General features: G+C 35.3%; 3 protein-coding genes across 3 annotated transcripts; all 3 read right to left on the reverse strand.

Annotated features, from left to right (window-relative positions):
* Positions 1 to 281: 281 nt before the first annotated feature.
* LOC113759882 (EG45-like domain containing protein) lies at positions 282 to 918 on the reverse strand. Its single transcript, XM_027302460.1, has 3 exons — positions 807 to 918; positions 382 to 667; positions 282 to 288 (listed from the first exon to the last, which is right to left on the reverse strand). The coding sequence occupies exons 1-3, from the start codon at positions 916 to 918 to the stop codon at positions 282 to 284; spliced, it is 405 nt and encodes a 134-aa protein (XP_027158261.1).
* Positions 919 to 6,450: 5,532 nt separating this feature from the next.
* Positions 6,451 to 7,702, reverse strand: LOC113762736 (EG45-like domain containing protein). Its single transcript, XM_027306310.1, has 3 exons — positions 7,550 to 7,702; positions 7,069 to 7,354; positions 6,451 to 6,790 (listed from the first exon to the last, which is right to left on the reverse strand). Exons 1-3 carry the CDS (start codon positions 7,656 to 7,658, stop codon positions 6,784 to 6,786), a joined length of 402 nt encoding a protein of 133 aa, XP_027162111.1. The 5' UTR covers positions 7,659 to 7,702; the 3' UTR covers positions 6,451 to 6,783.
* A 657-nt stretch (positions 7,703 to 8,359) lies between these two features.
* LOC113759883 (sn1-specific diacylglycerol lipase beta) lies at positions 8,360 to 24,221 on the reverse strand. Its single transcript, XM_027302461.1, has 12 exons — positions 24,052 to 24,221; positions 23,870 to 23,970; positions 20,908 to 21,029; positions 20,739 to 20,830; positions 20,136 to 20,241; positions 19,197 to 19,351; positions 16,760 to 16,881; positions 15,010 to 15,119; positions 11,569 to 11,666; positions 10,756 to 11,009; positions 8,680 to 9,064; positions 8,360 to 8,414 (listed from the first exon to the last, which is right to left on the reverse strand). Exons 1-12 carry the CDS (start codon positions 24,219 to 24,221, stop codon positions 8,360 to 8,362), a joined length of 1,770 nt encoding a protein of 589 aa, XP_027158262.1.
* Positions 24,222 to 25,260: the final 1,039 nt, after the last annotated feature.

Below are 25,260 nucleotides of genomic sequence, written 5' to 3' on the forward strand. Positions count from 1 at the left end.
AAAGGAAAGCTTTGGTACTCTTAATGCAAAAGCAACTCAATTTCGGGAACCATCTCTTGACATCATTTGATGTGTACATCACGTCGAAACTTTTAGTACATTTTTTGTGCTCGTTTGCCATCATTTAATAGGATATACCGATAACAAAGGGAAATGAATTTTTAAAAACAACATTTTGCTATCTAGTTCTGTTCCTATTTCCAAGGATACCCTTTTCCTCTTGATCTTCAGCCCGTAAAATTACACGTATATATATATATATATGGAAGTCAAATCCCTCTTCATATCCTGCAAAAGGTGTAAAGTAAAATATTAAGCAATGGAGCAACCGAAGAAAATACTGAAGATAATAAGCTGGAGACAAGGAAGAAGTGTAAGTACTGGATGTATTCAATGTTGATTTTGGCATCAGGGTTGCGGGAGATAGCTGCAAAAGCATCACTAGACAAAACAATGGTGGAAGGGCATGGGCGTCTTGGGCAGAAATCCACCACCCTAACGTCGATGGTGGTGCCAATATCTCTGCATGGCTTGTTGTTGCCGCTCAAGCATCTTAATCTGTAGCGTCTGCCGCATGCAGCCCCGTTATCCCACAGTCCTTCACTCACCGCAACGAACAGATTTCCTGCTGGAAACTGATCATTTCTGTTTCCCCCGCACTTGGTGGCTGCACGAGTTAAATTTAGAGTAAATTTTATAATCAAATTCCATATCCTTCCTAATACGATACTCAAACAACTGAAAAAACAAAAAAGCTGCTGCTAAATAATGATATAGAAACTTCTGAGAAATCAAATGTTGCTCACGGGTGTATGGAGGATTGTAAGAAGTGGCAGTGCCAATGTCTCCAAGGACTAAGTTTATTTTAGCCAGACTGAATATGCTGATCAAGACCAAATTGAAGCGTAGGAGATCCATGATTATGGCTGTGGACTTTACTTCTGCCTAGGTAGGGTAGCTTGATTCTCGACTTCGGATGTGGGGGAAATGTGCCTAATTTACCTCAAATTTATACTAGCTGTAGATCAAATCAGCCCGAGGTTTCAAACTGATCTCTAAACCGTCCCCTTTATTTTTTTTATTAAAGTATTTGAATGTGGATGGCTACTAAGAAAAGTTGCCAATATCTAAGCTGCAAGCAGAACTAGTACTTTTGGATGGGAATCAATGGCAATTGCAGTCCACGTTGACAATGGATGGTGAAATGAATTCAGCTTGTTGACGATGAGAGGAGGGGTTGAGCATATGGTTTCCTGCGTCATGCACAATCTTTCCACTTTCCCCTAGAAATGTTTTGTTTTTTACAAACATGGTACGCTATCAAACCACCATCAATCACATTGTTCATAATCAAATAGGGTTTTGGAAATTTAGCACATGTCACTGAAGAAATACAGTAGTAGGTTTCAAGAAACTTTATATATATATATATATATATATATATATATATATATATATCCTCTACCCACTCTTATAAAACATTTCATCAAAAGAATCATAGTCATGTTGGTACACTAACTAAGGTCTCTGTTAGGAAGAGTACAATGTTCATGTTTTCTCCGATTACATGTTTACAACATGAAAAATAACTCTCAACTGTCAAATATTATAGCTCTAAGTGATGTGAAGGCTGTGCTACGGAATTCAACTAACATAACATGTAAGATGGCCAAAGCAAAAGTCCACGGACCGCCACTAATGGACGACTAGCCTGCCCTGGAAATCAAAAGACAAATTCCCTTTCAGTTCTTGCCCGAGTGGTCGGTGCTGTTTATGGGTTGAAAATTGATGATCATCATAGCAGTACTGATATGATGAAGCACTTCCACATTGCGGGGCGGAAAGTGGAAAGCTTATCCTGAGTAATGCAGGTGGGCAGCGACACTGCCGATGCTACTACTGGACGGCCGGACGGACATTCAACACTGGGACTGGGGCTCCATTGTTCATAATATCGTTGCTCCAACTTAATCAGGATTAGCCGCTGCCTCCTCCACTTTTCTTTCTTTCCCTTTTTTTTTTGTTGGTGTAAATGTATTACGGCGACCATCCAGAAGCACATGAAATCCTCAGTGTCACTTCTATATTTATATAAAATGTCCTATTTATTTAACTTGTCATGTGTTGTTTATTTAAATTTCTTCTACGCTCATGTGATAAACGGGTTTATTTAAATTTTTTCTACGTACACTCATGTGATAAACGGGATTGACACTGAATTTGATACCGAGTAATGGCACAGAAGATCGTAATTCATCCAGAAGGACAAGAACTTATCTCACTAGATTTAGCGCATGCATGCATGCACTAAGTAATTGTGGCACAAAATCATGATTGCTTTGTTGATAAATTTAGCAGCGAGTGGAGTGATCCAAAATCTTACTACTATCTGAATAAATTTCAAGATCCCAAAACATGATAAATGATAATGCTAATATACTTAATCGCAAGACTATTGACCATAAAAAGATCATGGGAGTGACTTGGCAATTTGTGACTCTATTTCAAACGTGATAAAAAATTATTATAATTGGAATACACCAACTCGTTAGTGATAGAATTGGATATGCACTTTTCCATGATGAGATTTATATATATATATATATGAGGATCCCCCTAGAGCTAGCCATAATTTTTATTGCCTTGGCATCTTTTTGCATTGTCAAACGGGATATGTTAAGAATTGACTGCTGGGCGATTATGTTAAAGAAGTAAAACTACCATATTTATGTGGACTGCAAAAGCCCTCCAAATGATGTGCCAAAAGGATTCATTAACCTTGGTTATCAAAACCATGCAGTTTCTACACTTCATTTTTTTTTCTTGAAAACACGTCCTTAATTTTGTTGTGTCATTGACTTGGCAAATTCTAATTTCTGCATAGTGATCAGTCATCAGTGATCACAAACCATTCTAATCTTGGTTTTGGGTAAAATGTGTGAAGTGATAACACTAGTCAAAGTATTCAAAAGGCAATTATTTGGAGATCGTTGACACAAAATTCTGCACGCCGGAATCACACATCAATTCCATTGTTGCAAAATTGAAGGCACGTTTGGTCTAAGTTTAGAAATCGGAATTGTAATTTGAATCAATTCCAAAAATTCAGTATGGGTTTTGATCAACAGTATCATTACAATGATTAGTGTTTGGTATATATTTATAAGGTTTTGAAATCAATTTATTTTTTATTTTCTTTTCTTTATTTTTTTCTTCTTTCCCTTTTCTTGCTTTTTCTTCCCAGCCCTTGAGTACTCATGCTTCACCAAATTCTACTGAACCACCATCTGATCGTCACCAATCAACCTTACCATCCGTAGAGCATAGGAGAGCAACTAACAAGAGATGAGAGAAAGGCTTACACAAAAAGGGAGGAAAAAAAAGAGAGGAGAGGCAACTAGATGGAGAGGAGGGACTGTCATGGAGCATTGGAGGAGAGAGGAAAAGAATGAAAAGAGAAGAAAAGGGAAAATGAGAGAGAGATTTACAAGAAAAGAGAGAAAGAACCATATGGAGTGGGCCTGCTGCCATGGAGGGTTAAAGGAGAGAGTAAAACGAGAACAAAGAGAGAAAAAGATGACAATGAAAATCTACGCTAGAAGATGGGATGAGAGAGAAATTTTGATTATAAGATGCTGCCATGGAGATTGAGCCGACGTGATAGAGTGATAAAGACAGATATGTTTTCTTTTCTTTTTTAATGTCCTCAAGTTAAATTGAGACAAATTTGGGAATCTACCAAAACCTACCAATTTGTTGGGGATTGAGAATTCCTAAATTTTAATGATTCACTCCAAGATTCTAAATCCAATACATACAATCCAAATAGCAAGAATTGGAATTATTTCAATTCCTCATTCCGATCCCCTTTTATCAAACCGCACCTAATACTTGAAATTATTGAAAATTACTGTTACATTTTCACCAACCAATTAACAACATGGTCATGAACTTGGACTTCTCAACCATTAAAGTAGGAACTGAGAACAGGACAAGTGATTCACGTAATATCCATATAGATGAGGACATGTACATATTATATAAGTTTTATGCATACCACAACTAAAAGTGGGATAAGGCTGCTTTTTAAGTAAAAGTCTAAAACTCGAGATAACTCCCATCACTATGAAAAAGTTAACTATTGACGATTACCATGCAATGACAATTATATTAATTAACATGGCGGCAGTGCCCTGATTAAAATGGTTCTTGATTAGTGGCGGCTAATCAATCATATAGCCAAGCGTCTCTAATCTCTAAGAAGAAATGATTAGGAAGCATGCGAGAATATATTGGTGCACTACTTGATTAGTACGAAAGCGATGTACCTAGGCCAGGCCACGTTGAATATTTAATTTGGTCAGTTTTCTGTTTAAGCTTTCCACCACGGATCAAAATCATCAAAAAAAATGGGTCAAAGCTGTAAGGGGAAGTCAGAGTGGACATGGGATCAATTAATGGAGAACAGAGAGAATTGGCAAAGCAGGATGATGATGATGATGATGAGGCGCAGAGTTGACATTAATCAATGAAAGCTTAATAAGCTGCATGCGTCCGGGTTGCAGTTCAAGGATTTTCCTGTTTCACTTTTCCAGTGGAGAGGGTCTCATGAGATGGGCAAAAAAAAAGACAACTTTCTATGAGTATTATTCATCGTTTTTTTTGTCAAATACCTATGCGACAAAATCATGCAAGGCCATTTTCGCCTCACGCCTAAGTTGAGTCATAGTATCAAACAGAAGTCAATATTGTTAATAAATTAACTGAAAATCGTTCAGCTCGATTTGCTGAACAAAAAAAATTGCACTAATGACAGAAAATATACAGAATATGAAACATGTCACAGATAATTATGCCCTTGTGTAATGTATTTGATACTTATTAAAAGATGGTCTAAACTAAACATGCAACTGAAGAATTGCAACATCACGGATAGTTTTACTTGTTAACCATTTGTGACCCTTGAATAAAGTGTTGTAACTTGAGTGTTCCTGATTACAAGGCATTCTTTTGCCATAAGTTGTGAATTTTCATTGGCATCTGAAGATTTCTGAGCTTCTTAGCAAAACTTGTAAATTCTAATAGCAAGTGGTTGATATACTTGGTTTTTCAACCTCATTTTCTTAATAATCCATCAATTATCAGGCATTGAACTCGAACTATCATAGGGGAAGAAAATATTTGGAGCATCCCTAAAAAGAGCGAGCGAGGTTCAGTTTATTTAAAAGCTAACCTCAAACTCCCTTGAAAGTTGATTAACAATCTACTAGTATATTAATGGAAGGAATCTGCCTACAGATAATTAATATTAATAAGAAAGGTCGACCCTCCAAAAAGTCTTTTAGAACTATTGGGATTAGGACTACAAACGAACCGAGCCGCTCACGAGCGGCTCGAGTCAAGCTCGAGCTGGCTCGAGTCGAAATCAAGCTCAAACTCGAGCTCAAGATATTAAACTCGTTAACTCGCGAGCCGGCTCGCAAGTTCGAGTATATATATATATATATATATATATTATTTTAAGTATTTATTTTTTTATTTTAATAGTAAATTACATATATATCCTTAATATTTTATTTATTATTAGAAAAAATATTATTTTATTTATTTTTCAAAAATAAAATAATTATTTTTTATTTTTTTCGAACTCGGCTCGAATCAAGTCGAACTCGAGCTCAAGCTTGAAATTGTCGGCTCGTCGAGCTCGAGCTCGAGTTCGAGTTCGAGTTCACTAAAATTATGTTAAGGCTCGGCTCGAGAACTCGATTCGACTCGACTCATTTGCAGCCCGGATCAAGACTAATTAACCGTAAGATGGCCTTCTAAGATTACAAACGTTCATGCAACACTAGGTTTCAGCTTTGTAGAAATCCGCAAATCAGCAGCCTTTTTTGCGTTAAGCGCGTGCAGTTCATAGGGCTTGTTCTTGGTTGATTTATTTTAGGTGATCATAGATTTTAATTTGAATAATCTGTTTTGTGATGTTCTCGTTTAGTTTACTTTTATGTTCAAATTATAAATTTTTGAACAATAAAAAAAAACTAAAATCATCCCAATTGAGTTTTGGTTGACCATGTTTTGACTTCATGTTTTGGTCCACACGAATAGGATACCTAAAGAATAGGTATCCTATTCTTTAATCAAGAACAGAAAAAAAGAATAGGATACCTAAAGCTGGGCATAGTGATTGAATCAAACAAAATGTTGAAAAACAACTAAGGTATAACGTTTCACACTTCAAAAAGGCCCACACGGGTTCTCCTGCACATTAGCAAGACAAAAAATTATTCTATCTGTTCTGCAACTTCTTTTGTAGTACTAATTAAGTACAAGCAAAATCTTGTGTCCACAATGCAATAATTGGATGGTAGTTAATACTGACGAGATCATGAAAGCATAATGGAACTCTATACGCGTGTTCAAGAAAAAAATTTAAATAAGAAGAGAGGAGAAAAGCAAATCTTCCATAAAACTGAAACTAAGCTCCTCAGATATATATGTATTACAGCTTGTTACAAGGTAAGAAAGTGTTTCATCCTTTAGTATTGAGTATGACTAGAAAAAAAAAATTTATTTTCTTCTTTTGGGCTAAGTAAATATAACTCGACTTAATCACATGATAATTATTAAAATCTTCATGACTGAATTCTTTTCTTTGGCAAGCTTGATCATGACCGAATTCTACAAGTAAGTACTCTTCCATCATTCATCTCTCGAATATACTGCAAAATCACATTGTCAAGGAGAAGTACCCAAAACCCAGCTGCCTCATGGAACAAGTCATCAAACCCTGCAGATATATCGATATGTAATGAGCAAAAATTACAAAAAATAATAATAATAAAAGATAAAGGTCAAGAAAGAAGAATAGGAGTGAGAGGGCTAAGGAGGTCTTGGTCCAATAGTTAATATGGAACCTCCAGGATTTAGATGCCATGAGTTTAAACAACCCTTTCCCTTCTCCTTTTCTTAAATCCCGTCATATTTGTGCTTTTAAATTTTTTATAAAAAAAAAGAAAGAACAAGAACAAGAACAAGAGTGAGAGGAAATGGATATATATACGTAACTGGATGTATTCAATGTTGATTTTTGCATGAGGAGAATGTGCGATGGCTGCGAAAGCATCAGTGGACAAGAGGATAGTAGAGGGACATGGCCTTCTGGGGCAAAAGTCCACCACCCTAACGTCGATGGTGGTTCCAACATTCTTGCATGGCTTGTTATTGCCACTCAGGCATCTCAACCTGTAGCGTCTTCCGCATGCAGCCCCGTTATCCCACAGCCCTTCGCTAACAGCAACGAATAGGTTCCCTGCTGGGAATTGATCTGGTCTGTTGCCATTGCATCTAGTAGCTGCAACAGAATTCACAGGTCAGCTACTTAACTATACTGTATATGCATATGTGTGCAAGAAGATTGAAATTTGACATGAACAATCACTAATGGTCAGTCCTTGACGTACTTTAAAAGGCAAAAAAAGAAAAAAAGAAATCAATCTCAGTACAGTTAATTGGGTTAATGGTAGATATATATTTACTGATTACTTACGAATATATGGTGGACTATAAGATGTTGCAGTGCCAATGTCTCCCCGGACTAGGCTTATTTCACTGCAAAATAAGCTGATGAGGAGTGTTGCCACAACTAGGATAGCCATTTTGATTGGAAAGGAAAATTAACTTGGTACAGCTGATTGATTCTTGTTGTGTGGAATTATTGTTCTTCGCCTCCCCCAATTTATAGACGGAAGGAGCAATCCATCCTCCAATTAGGTCCTCCGCGCAATACGCTCTAAGAGTAGGACAGAAATGACATTACATACGGGTCATCATAAAGTGGAAGGAGTGAGAATCATTTACACTTGTTGTAATTGGTTTGTCGGAGTCTTCAGCGTGAGAATCTAGTTAAGCAATTCTTTATCCTGTCATTCGAAGTATCAAAAGTGACGGAAATGATCGTCACGACAACTGTTTCTGAGTGGTGTAACATCGATTAACAATTGCCATTAAATTATACAAATAATGAATGATAAATTACTAATTTTCCAAAGCATGTGCCACGATCTAGAAATACTGAGGAAAATAATGAGTAGTGACGCTGGAAATGTGGTATAGTGGTCATTGAAAGCTTGGAACTTTACTGTGCAGCTTAGAACCCAGTGGAACCACCAAACTGTCAATAGGCCTAATGATTGTCAAAGCAATCTTATCAGCGTGGTAGGTGATTTTTTTACTAAAACAAATAACTAAAGAAAATAGGCAAATCACAATAAAACCACCTCTTCATTGCAATAATCTAAAACTAAAATTGTTCAATGAGAAAACATAAGTCTAAAACTGACCTTTCATGCGTGATTGATCACAGAGAGCGGAGGTTTTCACTGTCTAATACTTTCCTGATAGCCCTGTAGCATCTAAATAACAAAAAAGGAATACAAAATTTCCATTTTAGAAACTTGGCCAACTTGGGATAAAGTGCGTCAAGAACAGAAATGATAAATGTTTGAGGCAATTCATAGCTAAGTTCAGGCCACATCTCCACATTCCGTGTTTTGCTAGGAAGGATTTGATTTACATTTAAAATAATGACACGTAATGAATCAATCTCAACTATTGAAATATTGAGTAGTAATAAAATCCATGTAAGAGAGAGAGAGAGAGAGAGATGAAAGCAAGTACCTCCATGGTAAATGGTCAAGAAACATGGATGGTGATACTATAATATCCTTGAAGGATTCTCGTTTTGCAATGTATGCTTTGTAACTACAATCTTCCTCCCAAATACTGAAGCGTTTCAATAAAGGATGATGGACATGTTCTTTTACTGGAACTATATGGATAACAAGTCCCGGTACAAACATTTCAGGGACATTATGAGATGACCGAGTTTCTGATGAAGGAATGGCTGTTGCTAATTTAAACTGATCATCATAGTGACATACGTTAGGAGGACTGAATAAATCATCGTAATTAGGTTTGGAATCAGTTAAGCTAATCTCGGGCTTGGAGCTGTCTTCTTTGCCAATTTCGTCCCAACAAGATTCCAGGTCTTCTTCCCCCCTCCCTGCAATCACATTGAGAACTTTAAGATGAAGATCTTTCATATCTAGACTATAGAAGGATAGCTTCTAAATGATGTTTTTTGTAAAAGCCAATTGCACTTTTGATCCCTAATGTCTAGATCTTATACTAATTAGGTCCCATAATTTTTTTGAGAATCCCATATTCTCATTTGTTTCGGAGCAACCAAGGCCAGTCAACAAAACTGACAAATTATTAAGAGAGGAAAAGCATGCAAACTTCGCATAGACATCAACTCACAGTTCTGAAGGGACGTAAGTAGTGTACATAATGCTTTGTTCTAGCCAACTCAACTCCCATACGATGTGCAGTGCCTTTTTTAAAAAAAATTGTTTTAGCAGGGGAGAGGGAAACGGGATTTGAACCCAGTACATCTAAATCCTGGGGCTTCAACCTTAGCTATTAGACAAGGCCCCCTCGGAATATGATGTGCAGTTGAAATGATGTAAGAGAGAATTTCTTGTGAATAGCATGAGAAGTTGAATGTTTCCCTTCAATACTAGAGCCGATTCCACATCTAGCTTATGTTACATTTTCCTTTTAGCAATTAATTTAAAGCTAATTATAGCTTCCCTTTCAAAAAGACTCCATTATCACTAGACCATTAAGTCCAGGTGCATCAATCCCCACTCCCACACTTTCAATATTTTTACTTGGCCTTCTTGCTTCCAATATGTCATGCCCCTCCCAGCTTTTCTTCCACCTATTACCTCTCCTTCTCTCTGGTTTCACCTTTACCCTCCTCTTCCTTACCTCTCTTTTCTTTCCTAACCTAAGAGCATCTGCCCATCTCTTATTGCTTTTCTGTAGGTGCTACATGGATGTGGCTGCAAGGAAGATTGGCAAAAGAGAGAAGAAAGAAGGCAACAGTCAATGCAGTAGAAAATTAGAGCTTAAAGTGAACAGGAAATGATGGCTTTTGTTGATTACTATTTAAGTTTATGAGACGTTTGAGTTGAAGGTAAATCTTAGGGTTGGAATAAAGGAGAACGGGAAGTGACTCGAAGATGGAGCTTGTGAAAGAGATGTAGGATGATTTTTGATTGGGCTTAGCATGTGATGATGACTGTTGGTGTTCTCCTAGGGTAGCTGGAGAAATATAGAGCATGGTCGATGGTTCATGTTGGCTATATTATTCTTATAAGTTTTCTGGTCTACTCATTAATGGCTGCCTAACTATTGGAAGAGGCAGGATTTGTGGTGCCAACAGTGGGTGGAATGAGAAGAAACAATGACTGGTGCTGGTGCTGCTAGGCTGTATGTTTTGAGGAGTCCTCCACTGAGGGAATAATTGCCTTTTCGTTTATCCATGTGTAAATGATATACTTAAACCAAGGCTAATATTGGGACATCAAGAGGATTGCATCAAAGCGATAAAAACTGAACATTGGGCAGGGAAACTAACACACTTGAACTTTAAGCTGTGAAGTGATAAATGGGATATTCATGGAGGGGTGACATTGAAGCTAACGCTCAAATTCAATTCCCATCAGTTGCATTTGATTCACCTAAACTGATAGTTAAGTTGTAAAAAAAAATGTTTTTAACGAGTCTTCTAGGACAAATATTGGTTTATGATCCAAAAATTGAGGAAGCAAGAGTGCAATTCGTCCTTTAGTATAATTATAAAGTCATAGAGCAACCAAAATTAACCACTACTTCAATCTGCATTACCATATTGATGGGTTTGTCTCAATGTTTGTGTTGTCCTTGCTTCAACCTTTGACAGCGAACTGAAATCAGAAACCTCTTTAAGCATTTTGTTGTCCTTTACGTTGAAACCATTGAGAGAAAAATAACGGTGTGCCAGTGAAACAATTGCTGATCTGGCTATGCTATCTTGTGATAGTGCATCAATTGCAGCTGCACGAAGCCTCATGATTGATGCAACCGAAAGGCGTGCTGAGAATTCATTGTTAAGGATGACACTGGACATTTGAGCACTTGCGATGTTAACTTCAATCAAAAATTGAATATATACATCTTTCAAAAATAAAAAATATAAGAAATGATCAACCACCATGTGCAAGTCTGAGCAAAATTCGTGCTGCTTAATAACTTTTAATATATATATATATATATATATTGAGTAATGCATTATCTCATATTCCCAAGGTTTTCATGCGGATGAAGTCATGAATGACAGAAATAAGATGCCATTAAGACTGCCAACATGACAGAATATGCTCCTATGTATGTATACTTTATTCTTTTAATTAACTTCTGGTATATGACTGTCTAAAATCCAATTCACTGGGTCAACAAGATAGTATCACTTATTCCAAACTTGAAAATATTAAGATTTAAAATTTGAGAGATATTATGAAGCATAACTTGCTTAGCCATGCGCCTGAGGTATCTTGATCCTTCTCCTAAGACCGTAACTGTCCATGCTCTCACTAACAAATTCAATACAAAAAAATGTTCACTAAATAAAGCACGACAAGATGCAATTAGAATTGCAAAACATTATAGAAATCTTGTTACCTTGTGACAAAGTTGGAACATGCATCAGCTGCATTTAAATCTAGACATGGAAGAGGTCCATAAGCATAAACGTGTAACTTTGGGTATCGGCGATATAACTGCATGGTAGATGATAAGGAGAATTATGAGTACATGAATGCAATTTAATTTGGCTGGCCAACACAGCCATCACTTTTGAATGATGCCAATGATACTGTAAATTCTGAAAAGTCCTATCTACATTCTTGAATGCAAGAATAGAATACGAAAGTGTGTTCCTCTATTTGCAATGTTATATTAGATAACATTACCAACAAGGATATATGATGACAATTGTTAGAGAACCAAGGCAAAATGTTTGTCAGATCAAGGGTAATACTCCATTTACAAATCTTCAAGCAAACGAATGAAGAACATGTATGAGAAACTTCTAAACTTTTCCATGACTTGCTCCAAATTAACTGTCAACAACTTAGGCAAGTATTAAAAATTGAAAGTACTTTGATTCATTGGTAGATACTTGGCCTCAGCATATATAAACACAATAAAAGAACTATTAGCAAATTCAACATCACTATATTTTGACCTTCTTTTGTTTCAAACTGTTTTCGTCCAAGAGTTCCGGTAGCCATAGATGAGCATAAGAGGCATACCTAAGAAACAAGATCAAGTAATGTAGAGAATGTACAGAAATATGATTTCATGAGCTTACGCTTCCCCGGAGTGGGACAAACTTTTTCTTTTAAATCATGTTGTAGTTATTGGTATCTAAGTTTGAGGTTACACAATGTAAGTGCTAAGACGCCTTTGAACTACTTTAGGTACGATGAATTGTGATATTATAGTTCTAAGGGTAAATATTACGCTGGTCCCTTTAAGTTTGTTGAAAAGATATGGATCTGTCCCACAGTCTTCATAATATCAAAGACCACCCCAGCAGTTTGTCAGAATTTGAAGACTAAGATTACTAGGTGGCAGTGGCGGAGCCAGAAAAAATTTTCAGTGGGGGCAAAAATAACTTTAAAATTTTTTACCTACTTTTTTTCTAATTTTTTAAGAAAAAAAATATTCGCCAACAAGTACAAATGATGTATATATTCCATGAAAAACATAAAAAGACAAACTCAAAATTATTAATGTAATAATAATTTTATTTCAAAAAAAAAACTAAATCATTTATAATTGCTCATGACGAGTTTTCATATTTTGATACCAGTTTACAACATTTTCATTTTGAACTTCACGAAACATATTTTTCTCAATAAAAGTAACTAAACAATCATTCATCCAAGTGTCTTCTATTCTATTTCATAACCAATTTTTCACTATATTCATAACTGAAAAAGCCTTTTCTACGGTAACTATAATAACAGGTAAAATCAAAGGCAACTTTAGGAGCATAAAAATCAATGAATACACAAAATTCCAAAGACACATTCGAAATTATATCAAATTTTTATAGGTATTATAGAAATTAAAATGGCCCCCACTGCCCCCAGTGTAAATCCGCCCAACAGAGGAATTTGTATGAATTAATAGCAGGTAATGCACAAAACGTGTATACGAAATCTATCAGTATTTACTATTTTTTTTTTTTTTGTTTTTGTAGGAGTTGGAAATACTTTTGCTTTCTATATCACATGCCACCTTTTGGTACATAAGGTTGAGAAAATGCATGGTGAGTATTAAGGCTCTTTAAACTAATTTATATACCAAAGCTTTGCATTGTAGTTTTTAGGTTCATTATCATTAATCTCCCACATAGTCCACTAGAAATAAATAAGGACTCCCCTATGATGTATTTCTGGAGGGTACCAATTGAGGTCTCAATGAACCATTTATATATTCAATCACCGTTCTTCAAAAAAACAAATACTGAAATTCACCTAACATTGTTTAAAAGAAAAAAAAAAAAAAAAAAAGTTCCGGCCACCCTTGCACGGAGTACCCCCCATACCTGCCCAAGCTATTTCTCCCACCATTGCTCCACACAAAAACACCCTAGGACCAAAAGTTCCTCTCCACATCAAAGATTCCACCAATTATTCCATCGAGACAACCTTTTTGCATCGTCAATACCTCACCTCCCAGGATACTATTCTCTTGAGTAGGTGAGTAACAAATCCTCAAGTAGTTTCCTTCGGATATAGACGTAGAAAATGTACCACAAACAAGGAATTTACAGTCAATCCAATTCAGTTATTCAGTGAATTAATAATTTCCTGAAGATAGAAGTGTGCAAATAGGTAACTGAATGAATTAAAACCATTTTTTATTGAGCTAGAGTTGAGTCTATAACCACACCAGTTTGCAACCAAAACTCAATCTTTATCTCAGCACAATAGCTTCAGTTCTGCTTTCAGGATTTCCTTCAATTTTCTCAATTTTCACATTATAGCCTTTTGTTCAACAGTCTTCTTATTCCCTAACGTGTACCAAATTCAGAGGTAAGTGCACTGGTGAAATCAATGGGCTCAACAGTTTATAAGTCATAAAGCTGTAACCGTATTTAGTGTCTCAGTTCTATCCTCCTAGCAAGTGCTTGCAAGATGGAGAAGGTGTAGTGGCAAGGGAAGGGGAGGGAAGTTGGCCATTGGGATGGTAATGAAACAGATTGAAGACTAGTTTTGATGACAGGGTGGGGGAACAAGAAACAAGAACAGGAAATAAGAAATGAAAAGGAAAGGAACTACAGTAACATAATGAAATTAATTATAATGTTAAAGCTTGTTAGAGAAAAGCCAGAAAGCAGAAGGTCCATGATAATTTAAAAAGAGGAGGTTCATTTCTTTTTATAAACTACAAGGACGGACAGTGATACTTAGCCTTTTTCGCTACAATGAAGCATTTTTAAATTTACAAGCTTTGAACATACTTAGCTCTTGTAAAATCTAGGCAAGCATCCAACTTAAATTCAACTTGCATGGTAGTTAAGATATCCTAGGAGGGCAAAGCTACATTGATCTCCAAATTACTTTCACTGCACTAGTTAGATTCACATCTATCACTCAATAAACACAGCATTCCTGATGTTTTGCAGAGCACTATAACCTCAACTGATATATCTGTTGTTGCTATCCTCATCAAACAACAGAAAAGCCAACTTATGACACAGTAAAGCATGGCCAGCATAAAGTTTTCCAACCCTTCAATCAAATAGTACAGAAGATCAAGCTGTATTTTATTTATAAGCCAAGTTCATAAATGACTACAACCTCCAGATGAATCACTCGAAAACCTCTGTGTGTCTCATTTGGAAGGGCACTAGATAAACTTATTTGTTTAAGTTAATTAATTAAATCCAAATCTCTAGCAAGCCATTGATCACTTAATGGTTTACAAATTATTTTTTCCATATTTTTCTTTATTTCTTCCAGATTATGTCATTATTTCAAAAGCTGAACACTTAACATAATCAATATAGATCTTAACTGAATATTGAAAATAAAGAAATTTTGGTACCCGAAAGCCTAACACTGCAGCAATGGCTCCTCCAAGAGAATGCCCCACTATTCGAAGATTATAACCTTCACATTCACAACCTTCTCCCAACAATGAAGAAAGATAACCACCTAATTTCGGAGAAAATGTGAATTAAATTAATGCCATATATATAAGTCATGTCCCAGGTACAAGTTTAACTGAAGAAGATTAAGCTTAATGCAACCTGTGCAGGTTTCAAATGGATCAAGCATAAGTAGCTTTTGTGCCTCAGAGACCACATGGATTTTTTCTTTCTTAGTTTGTTGGTGAACAACAGGGAGATAATGGATAAATAAATCATGGTACCAGCAGAACCAGGAAATCCATATCAAGTTAAAGAAGATCATAATATCTTCATTTACAAAACGAAACCAAGAAATCATCCTCTCACAAAACTGAGTTCTGCACATTGTACTATATCAACTAGAGAGCAATATCAAACTCTCTACTATTAAAATGCTTGCTGGCTACTATGTTTATGTTGTTGTCGACCAAAATTTGATTTAACTAGATGCCCACTCAAATGTAACTTTCTCCCTCTCCCTATAAATGTTTTCTTCGAAATCATATAAGCTAGTTGAAATATAATGTGATGGACATCTGTTGGATTGTTTATTAAATAATGTAAAATCTTTTCACCTAATAAAACTCTTATATATCCCCAGCTATTAGTACAAGAATTAACTACCTCCATGTATTTAGAATTCATAAACAGCACTCTAGGAGATGTCTTGTCAAACTGCACTTTTTGAGTTGAATTAGTAAAAGAGTAAGAAGAACAAATGTATTATCAAAAACGAACTTGATCGAATAATTTTGCTACATGTATCACAATCATATCTTGATATGACAAAATCATGTACACAAATACAGTCACCATAATCCTCTTTTTGTAGAACCAACATATTCAAAGATAACTTTTAGGACAATACTTGGAGTAAAAATGCATTTCTTGCTTAATAAAAATCTTAGTCACAAGAAATACTCCTACTAGGACGATATAATGTATATATTTGCATATTTTCTTTCTCAATTTGCTAGCATGCACAAAGTAACATTTTAAGATGTCCAAATTCAAAGCCAGCAGTGTCTTTGTGCATCTTCTTTCTTCTTATTCAACTATCACAATTAAATGTCAAGGTAAGAAAGATATATCTGTGAAAATAGTCTGTTGGTAGAGCTTCAAAAATAAATTTTACACTAACATGACTCCTCTCAAAAAGGGTTTTTAAGGTATCAAGGAAACTGAAAAAATGCAGCTAGTAATATCAACGAGCAGTACTATAAGAACCAATAAGCTGTTGACAATAACTTTCAGTGTTAATCAGAGTGTCAAAATTTTGAGTAGAAGGTTTCGACATGTTTTGTATTTATTACTTGTAATAGCTAGTGATATAGAGAAAATTAAAAGATAGGTAACAAAACTTTTTAACTCAAGCCCATCAAACAACTTGTTTCTGATCAAAATTCTAATTGAGCTAAGAAAGTGGTCAAACTAACTCCATTGCAACTATATGGCCATGCAGTTTCTTCTTTAACAAATTGTAAATTATAGTTATATGTGTACTCATTACAGAGAAATTCTGGCGCTACTTGTTTTCAATTCTAGTTAGATCCCCCAAAATATAGTATTTTACATCTCATTGCAATATGCTACACAATGAGAATCGGGAATCAAGCATGTAGAAGAATCATTTCGTCAATAAAGAAAAAAAAAAGAAAGGAAAACAAGTTTCTGAACCTTGAGTAGAATTTCCTTCTATTTGCATGTAAAGATCCTGAGCAGCTTCAATTACACCAGAGTGACCATAATATGATAATGAAGAAACCATTGTCGTAGTTGCACCATCACTAAGCACAAAAATTAGAGAGAGAAATAAAAACCTTATCAATGAACAGAATAATTAAGGAAAAAGTTTGAATACCGTCTCCCCAAAAAAATATCTCAAGTAATTCGGATATTATTCACACACACAAACACACACATTTTGATCAATGAAAACTACTAATGAATACCTAGTCATTTTCGAAACATTAGCAGGTATGTCTAAAACACACTAACTTGACCTAAAATATGTTACAATTGGTATAGTAAATCCTTCTAGAAGAAAATTACTTGCTTGCCTTTTGAGTCTATCCACAAATGAGGTCCATATCAACAGTATTTTGGAAGAAAATTCGGTCTACCAGTTTGGTAGGCCTACAGTACTTGAAGTACTAGCACAAAATTGTAGTTTACAATAGTCCCTCCCCCCCAAAAAAAAAAAATGTTTTGCTGAACAAATAACTAATTGATTGGTAGGTTTTACATGAAATGTTCCGAAAACTTGCTCAACCAACTTCTCCCCGATCAAATGAAAGTCAACTTCAACAAGTTAGTTGTCTCACAAAAAATTACTGGCTGCTAAAAAATTCAATGTTTGAGTAGAAAGATGAAGAAAGATGAGTGGTAGTATTACTAATTCAGCAAACAAAACATTGGGAAGAGCAGAGTGACAGGGCTAAAAAGGTCCACTAAATAGATCACAAGAATAATCATGACAGTGGTTTTGTACTCACGCGTGTCTATGGCAAAACACTGATCCATATAAATAAGAGCTGCCTCCAGAATGCAGAAATGGTATTCATGATGAATGCCAACACAATCAATAGTAATAGGAGGACTAGCAGTGCCATCTGATGAACCGTTTCTTTCTTAAAACTCAAAATAATGATTTTTATTCTCTCACAAAACTTCGTGAAAGAAACTTAGTATTTTATGCTTTTATGATTTTTACGCTTAAAACTCAAGTATTTTGTGAGGAAACTTAGCCTACCCACTGCTAGTACTTAAAATAGTGGTGCAATGCTATCATAACCTCTCACAACATCCACTTTCCTTAGGTTGCAACATCTAAGTGGTAAACTTCTTAAATGTTAGACACTTCAAAGGCAGTGACCATATAAGTTTAGGTTTACTGTTACCCTCTCAAGTTTTTATTAGTTAATATTGAAGCTGTCATGTTTATTTTTTCCAATTCTCATGAATGCATGCACAGTTTGGCTTCTCTCTTTATACAAGAATTAAGTCCAGCTAAAGAATACAGAGTACTTAGTTTGGCACAAGAGAGTATCTACTTTTATTTATACTGCTCAATTATCATGTTTGGCACAGTTTGACTTCTCTCTTTATACAAGAATCAAGTCCAGCTAAAAAATACAGAGTACTTAGTTTGGCACAAGAGAGTATCTACTTTTATTTGTACTGCTCAACTATCACAATTTTATTATTTGTTGTTTTGTGATTCTTCTCTTAAAACAATTTTATAGCTGAGTAAATATATCATTTTAAGACATCTTTTACATCACGCATATAGTATATTATTCACACAAATAGATGCCAAATATAGAGTGTGCTTGGCATGTCTTGCCTTGTCCTAGAAAGGTAGTTTTTCTAATATGCCATGTATAGTAACATGTCAAAACACCCCACAAAAATACTTATAAAAACACCCTACAATTTTTACAAAAACACCCTACAAAATACATTAAAAATAAAAAACACAAACGCACACAAGGAAGTGGGAAGAAAGACAGGGGGTGGCCGGCAGGGAGGAGAAAGAGGGGGTGTGGCAAGTGGGGTAGGGGGTAGGGGAAGAAAGAGGGCAGGGGGCTGTGGTAGTGGTGGTTGCTGGCCGGGTGGGCGGTGGATGTGATGGAGCTCGGAGACAGGGGTGGGCGGCATGTGGAGGGTGACAAACTTTCACTAACCATCTTCCAAACACTAAAGACACAAAGGTTTTTGTAAAAGTTTTACAGTAAGCAATGAAAGTCAGCCATAGAAAAATATTGTTGTTTAAAGGACTTATTTATCTATCAAAAAATTTTGAGGACTCCAAATTGCTATTTTACTGTTTAAGGGCTAAAATGAACAAAGAAATTCAAGACAATAACTATTAACACAAATAACAGATTATGGACTTCCAAAGTAATCTACCATGCATTATTAATCAGGGCAACAGAAAAAGATGTTATCACCATGGTGGCTAAACATATACTAAGCATGTGCTTCAGGAACTTTATTCACTTATCCAAATCCTATCAACATTTCCAATGCTTGTCCCATGGCAAGCATCAGACAAGCATCTTCCAGCATATAACAAGTGATCAAAAGAACCACAACTTACTTAATTAAGCCATCCAAATCCTCTTTGCTTAGGCAGCATTCCCTACACAAACCATCAGTAATCAGGTCTTCTGGAGTCTCAGTTCCTCTAACAGCAATCACAACAGATTTTAGATGGTGTAAAACCATCATAAAATATGATGCTTTACACTTGCCCTAGAAAAATATTACCAAGAAAAGATTATAATAATTTCCTCACTTTCTACAAAATGCATAAAAGAGAATATGTTATGTGCATAAAATAGTTTTTAGAAAAAAAAAGTAATAATTAAAGGAAAAACAAACTCTTCCAAACTGAAAAAGAAATAACAACTACTAACTTTATTACTGTATTTTAATCACAACATCATTTACAAACAATAGTGTAGAAAAATGATAGTATCAACTTGTTAAAAGACTTAAAAGAGTGAGAAAAGGCTGACAGGCCATAAAGTAAAGTTAGAATATTGCAACTATTTGATAGATTGCTTTTCATTCCACATCAAGACCAAAAGGAATTTGAGAAGAAAAGTTAGTTATGGAAGAGTTTATGTGTGTTTGTTGAGAGAGAGAGAGAAATGTTGTGCTTGTGTCAACAAGAAAAGTAGCCAGGCAAAAACACTGGAGAAAAACGGGGATGAGGATAACAAATTTGGGTGGAAACCTTTGCAATCCATCAGATACAATAAATCATATAACTATATAGAACACAGAAAATTTTAACCGAGAAAGATGCATTTTGCCTACAACGCTACTAAGATATGACAAAATTAACACAAAAGAGGTAAACAGTCCAAATTGAACATCACTATCAAATTTCCTGACATGCCAATGCACAAGCAAAAAGCGCCATGAACTAGTTAGAAAATGTGTACATACATTACAAAATGGCCTTAATACCCAAAACAGTTAAGTTTCTATGAAATCCCAGATTACACAGCACGAACTAATATGGACTCACTTGATTAATACGTCCTTTTCTAAGCGCATCTGGTGTCAACTTGACATGCTTCAAAAAGGCTGCTGCATGACCTCGCCACCAATTATCCCCTTCAACTGCAGGCCTCCTAGAGAGTAGCAGTTCAATCAACCAACAATGGTAACAGGGCCCACTATCCATAACTCAATGTACTTTAAAGGCCTTACTAGTCCATACTAAATTAATTTCCACTTACCTTAAAATGTGAATATTGATATATAAAGGTCCTTCTCTTGTAAAACCTTGTAAACCAAATATAATAGTGCTTTTACACGTTTCCCACTATCTCCTTAAAAGTAACTAACTGATATGGTGGCCCAAAAGTTTTTCACTATTTTCTCCAGACAGTTATGTGTTTTCAACTCATGCCCAAACTTGGGAAGGAGGAGTTGAAGAACAACACAAAACAGGATAAGAAACTTGCGTCCTTGAAACACATTAAACATAAGAAAAAATCGTAAATCAAACTACACAATCTTGTAAACAAATAGAAGTGGCTTAAGCGTGTTTCACTTTTTTTCTATGAGAAGCCTATGTTTAAATTGCCCATAAAATTTACACACTAATATTAAGTTTGTAAATAACCTGTTACGGCTCCAAAGACTGAAAATTCCTTGCCTATAGAGCCATGCACAAGGAAACATCAATGGGTTTCTTCCAACATCAAGTAAAAGACCCTGTAGATTACAATTCCAATGTTTATGCAGGAACAAAAACTTCTGAAAACATGCTAGGGAAGTTATTATTACAATACCGTATAGGCAGCTTCAGCAAATTGATGAAAAACAGCAGCCTCATGAACTCTTTCAGGGGGTATCTCAAGCGACTCTTCATGTGATTGAGTGAATGGTCTACATTTTTGCAATAAAGCTAATCCTGGAAAAAAAAATGAAAGGAAAAGGGGAAAAATTTTAGTTGCATCAAAGTTTAAAAGTTCTTCATTATTTTGCAAAGGTTAACTCTGAAATTAGAAACTGACATGAAAGAGAAACGACAAGCAAAAAAATCAATTGACTAATAAATACTAATGACTCTATGTATCAGTATTTAAGGATTATCTCCGGTTCTTTTCAAATGTATTCATTGAAATGCATACCAAAGAGGTGCTGTTTCAATCTTTAACTTTAAGTTAGTACCGAGCATAGATCCACGCAAACCCCTATCAGCATTGAAAGTGTAATCAATTCTTTCAAAGAACAAGGATTCTTTGCACTTGCACTAGACTATGTTCATCTTCACCAAGAGCACACCTTCACGTTGTCTTATTGACAAAGGTTAGTGGCACAGAAAATGCTTGTGCAAACTTTCGGTACACTTGGCAAGAACAGACCATCCCAAGGAAGAACGATCAATATATTAAGAGAAAAACTGGAAGAAGGGTTTTTTATTTAAAAAAGGTACTCTAGTCATGTACTAACTAAAAGGCATCAACCATATAAAACCATGTGCACTGTGAACATGAATTTTATGATTTAGAAAACCAATTTAAAACATTGTATGTACAGTAAGTGCAACCTTTTTAAATTCACATTAAAAAAAATCATAAATAAATTGAAGCAAAAAATCTGCACCTGAAACTTTACCATAAATTGTTTAATATGTTCCTCATTATTCTATAGTGGAAACAAAAAGGAAAATCTTGGCATAAAACATACTCTACTTCATGCATTGTTGCCAAGTTTCTATGGGCAAAACCGAAGTGATTGTATAGTTTTCCTCCAATAGCCACCATAATCGAAGATATAAGACAATTGACTGACATGTTCCAGTACCGTACTTTTTCTTTTGTGTATAGAGATGGAAATAGATGTGCTCATAAAATGGTACAATTTGCAACTAAACTTGTTTCCAATGTAATATGGAAACAAAGTTTCCCTTGTGGCTCAAAGAGAGTATACAGGAGGATAATAGGACCAATGTCCACTTTTGTAACTGACATCTTGTATTATCAAATTCAATATATATATAAAGAGAATACCGTTGGAAAAAAAAAAAAGCTACTTGGTTCCTTGCAAATGCATTGGGCCAAGATATGGTGCTATTTAGTTTGTCAATCAACACCTGGATTCGCTTATGATACAATGCAGATAATTCGTATAGATTTCTTCTTTTGAGCTTTGGAAACTAATTTGAACTTTTGAAATCGGGAACTAATTTGAATTTTTGAAATCACAGAGAAGACTACAAAATGAACTGAATTTTTTTCGAAAAAGTAAAACTAAAAACCAAAAGAAAAAAAACACAAAGGAATAGTGGAATTGAAGCTAGAAAACTCCAGAACATGCTTAACAAAGTTTGGTGAAACAATATTTGCTTAACATTTGAAAGACAGAATGCAAATATAGTCACTGCACAATTAAGCAATAAGTTGATTTAAGCCGAGAAAAGCATATCCTTAAATGACTATCAGTGGCTTAGGACAATTAAGAGAATGCACCTTAAGGCGACACAAAATCCTAACTCACTAAAGGTTGACATCTTCCAGTATATAAAGCATGAGCCATGGGTTTGGTGTTAAAATTTTTTTGTCAAGTTCTATATTCCCAATTTTACTCTCGTTACTAAAGATAACTACTAAAGTTTAGCAATTTCCAATAACTTCCACTATTTTAACTTCGAATAACTTCTTTTTTTTTTGTAACAAAAAAATTCATAATATCTTTTTTTGACAACAAAAAAGTAAAACTTCTAATAATTTCCATTGGTTTTAATAAAAATAACTTTATTTTTTTCTTAATTTGCACAACCTGATGTGCTTGTCCCACTGGTCAAAATAATATCTATCATCTGTATGAAGCCACAAAACTTCTTTTCAATTTTTGCAACCAGTTGAAGTACAATTTAAGGTTAACGTGTACAAAACTGCGCAATGAAGAAAAATGGTGCAAAAGAGTGGTGATTGCATGCGCAGTTAATTAATCACTTGAATGTAGGCTATTGCACAGCAATAGCAAAAAGGACTTTGCACATTTTAAACTACATAAGTATACAATGTATATCAATTGTGTCATATAGTGGCATACATTGTAAACTTTTGGGCAAGATATTAATATCCCCCTTATTGTTTAGGCTTTGCTCTTAAAGACACCTTTTTCTCCTGTAGTTTCAGTCCAAAAGTAAGTTAAACAGTAAATCTGACCAAAAAAAAAAGAAATCAGTTTTACCGTATTAAGGGACACAGAATCATACAAAACAACAAGAATTCAATTGAACACAAAAAGCAAAGTTTTGGCATAGTAAAACTGACTATGGAGGGTGCATCAGTTTTAATTCTAAGAGTATTTTGAGCGTCTAAAGTGGCGAAAACATAACATTTTTCTTTCTTCAATTCCTAGTGGTTCTCCAAGTTGTAGTTATTTGAATTGATTGATACATACAAAAATCTTTATATGTGAAGTTTATAACTGATTATGGTGGGTACATTAGTTTATTATTCAACTTATCTTTTAGCCCAAAGCACAGGAAAGCAGAGGGTATAAGTGGCTTGTAAAACTATAAGGGGGTAAAGGGTAATTAATTAAACCAAAGAGAAGAATTTGGTGATCTACCCTGAACATAAATGGACAAACAGTCACTGTTATTGTAGACAGTCAACTTACACGTTTAAACTCAACTAGCTGCACAAGCAGAAACCTGAATTTTAGGGGCTCTTATCCATGTTATCTAAGAACAAATTAATACAAATTTGTACGGTTGTCCTAAGAATAAACATGAACCTGCCAAAAGTTCCAGATGTCCGGTGCCTGTTGCACGATATGTTACAAGATCGCCAAGTAACTGTGCAACTGAATATATTTCATCTTCCTCCAAGGCAGTTCTATGCCATGGAAAAAAAAAAGAACTAGAGTTAAAAATATCAGATAATGAAGTGTACAATGAACAAAACATTAGGACTTACAAGTATTTAACACGTCCCAGACAGCAGAAAGCCTCACGAATGCCATGATCAAATACCTCCTGGTAATGTGCCTTCCAAAGGTTGCCTTCAGTTGCATAGAATGATCTCCATCTCAACACATCAGATCCAGCACAACATTGGACCACTGTAGTGCAACATACTACGCCCATGAAAAGGGCAAGTGTCTTAAGTTTTTCCTTAGTACCACGCAAAGCAAGTCCTGTCGTAACATTTAGAAACTTTTAATTTTCAACGCATAAAAGGAAAAGATTAACAATTTAAAGATTTGTGACACCACAAATCAAACAACATGATAGCATCTATACAGATTGACTTGAACTTGATAAGGTAGTTGTATTTACATACTTTTACTTCAGAAAGAATTTTAATATAAGGGGAAGTACAAGGATTGGATGGAGAATGGGAAGTTGAGATTAGACTATCGATCCATGACCAGAAAACAAGGCCCTTGAACATTGGCTATATTTTGATTCTCTAGCTTATGATTCACAGTGCGAGTATGAAAATTATGAGATTGAATTGAAAAGTTTTATGAAGTCACCATGTAGAGTTGTTGACTCACCAAATTTACATTATTGTACCTCACAAAAGGTCTGGTCTCAGTCTTCTGTCATGCCTGCAGCATAACAACATCCATCCCCAAGTTTCCAGAAATAAAATATTCAATATTTTTGAAGTAGTAGTGCATGCTTTTCAACTATTTCGAAGGCCCCTTCAACTGGACGATACACACACATATATGATCCATATATACATTGTTGATTTGTCAAGACGCAGCCGCAATTCTTGACCTTGGATGGCAGAATTTTGCGTCCCACATCGAAGATCAGAAACGGAAGGCTTCCCTCTTGATTCCTATAAATAGAAGAGCCCATTGAACGTTTGATGTGCACCACTCAAGAGAGAGTTATATGGGCTATTAGCTTCTTGAGTCATCTAGCCCATTCAGTCAAATATTTTAGGCTCTCTTGTTTTGAGTTTAGGAATATTTTCTAAACTCTTTTGTAAGTGCATATTGGCCTAGGAACCACTTTCCTACGGTCTTTTGTATTTCTTCTTCATAGTAGAAATATAGCTCCTCCCTCGCCCGTGGACGTAGGTCAATTTGACCGAACCACGTAAATCTTCTGTGTCTTTTATTTGCTTTGTTATCCGTCTTTATATGGTCGGTTTTACCGCCTAATTATT

This window comes from Coffea eugenioides, chromosome 2 (assembly GCF_003713205.1).
Source record: "Coffea eugenioides isolate CCC68of chromosome 2, Ceug_1.0, whole genome shotgun sequence".
In the NCBI taxonomy this organism is placed as follows: Eukaryota; Viridiplantae; Streptophyta; class Magnoliopsida; order Gentianales; family Rubiaceae; genus Coffea; species Coffea eugenioides.

Bases quoted from the DNA above. Each gene is read 5' to 3' on its own strand.
- LOC113759882 (XM_027302460.1), bottom strand. From the start codon at position 918: ATGGATCTCCTACGCTTCAATTTGGTCTTGATCAGCATATTCAGTCTG. The intron at 668-806 runs GTGAGCAACATT...TAACTCGTGCAG, and splicing joins TTACAATCCTCCATACACCC to CCACCAAGTGCGGGGGAAAC.
- LOC113762736 (XM_027306310.1), bottom strand. From the start codon at position 7,658: ATGGCTATCCTAGTTGTGGCAACACTCCTCATCAGCTTATTTTGCAGT. The intron at 7,355-7,549 runs GTAAGTAATCAG...ATTCTGTTGCAG, and splicing joins TTATAGTCCACCATATATTC to CTACTAGATGCAATGGCAAC.
- LOC113759883 (XM_027302461.1), bottom strand. From the start codon at position 24,221: ATGGGCGTAGTATGTTGCACTACAGTGGTCCAATGTTGTGCTGGATCT. The intron at 16,882-19,196 runs GTAAGTTGTGGT...TTTTGTGCTTAG, and splicing joins GATTTGGATGGCTTAATTAA to TGATGGTGCAACTACGACAA. The intron at 9,065-10,755 runs GTAATGCAGATT...ATGTGATTGCAG, and splicing joins GAGACAAACCCATCAATATG to GGAGGGGGGAAGAAGACCTG.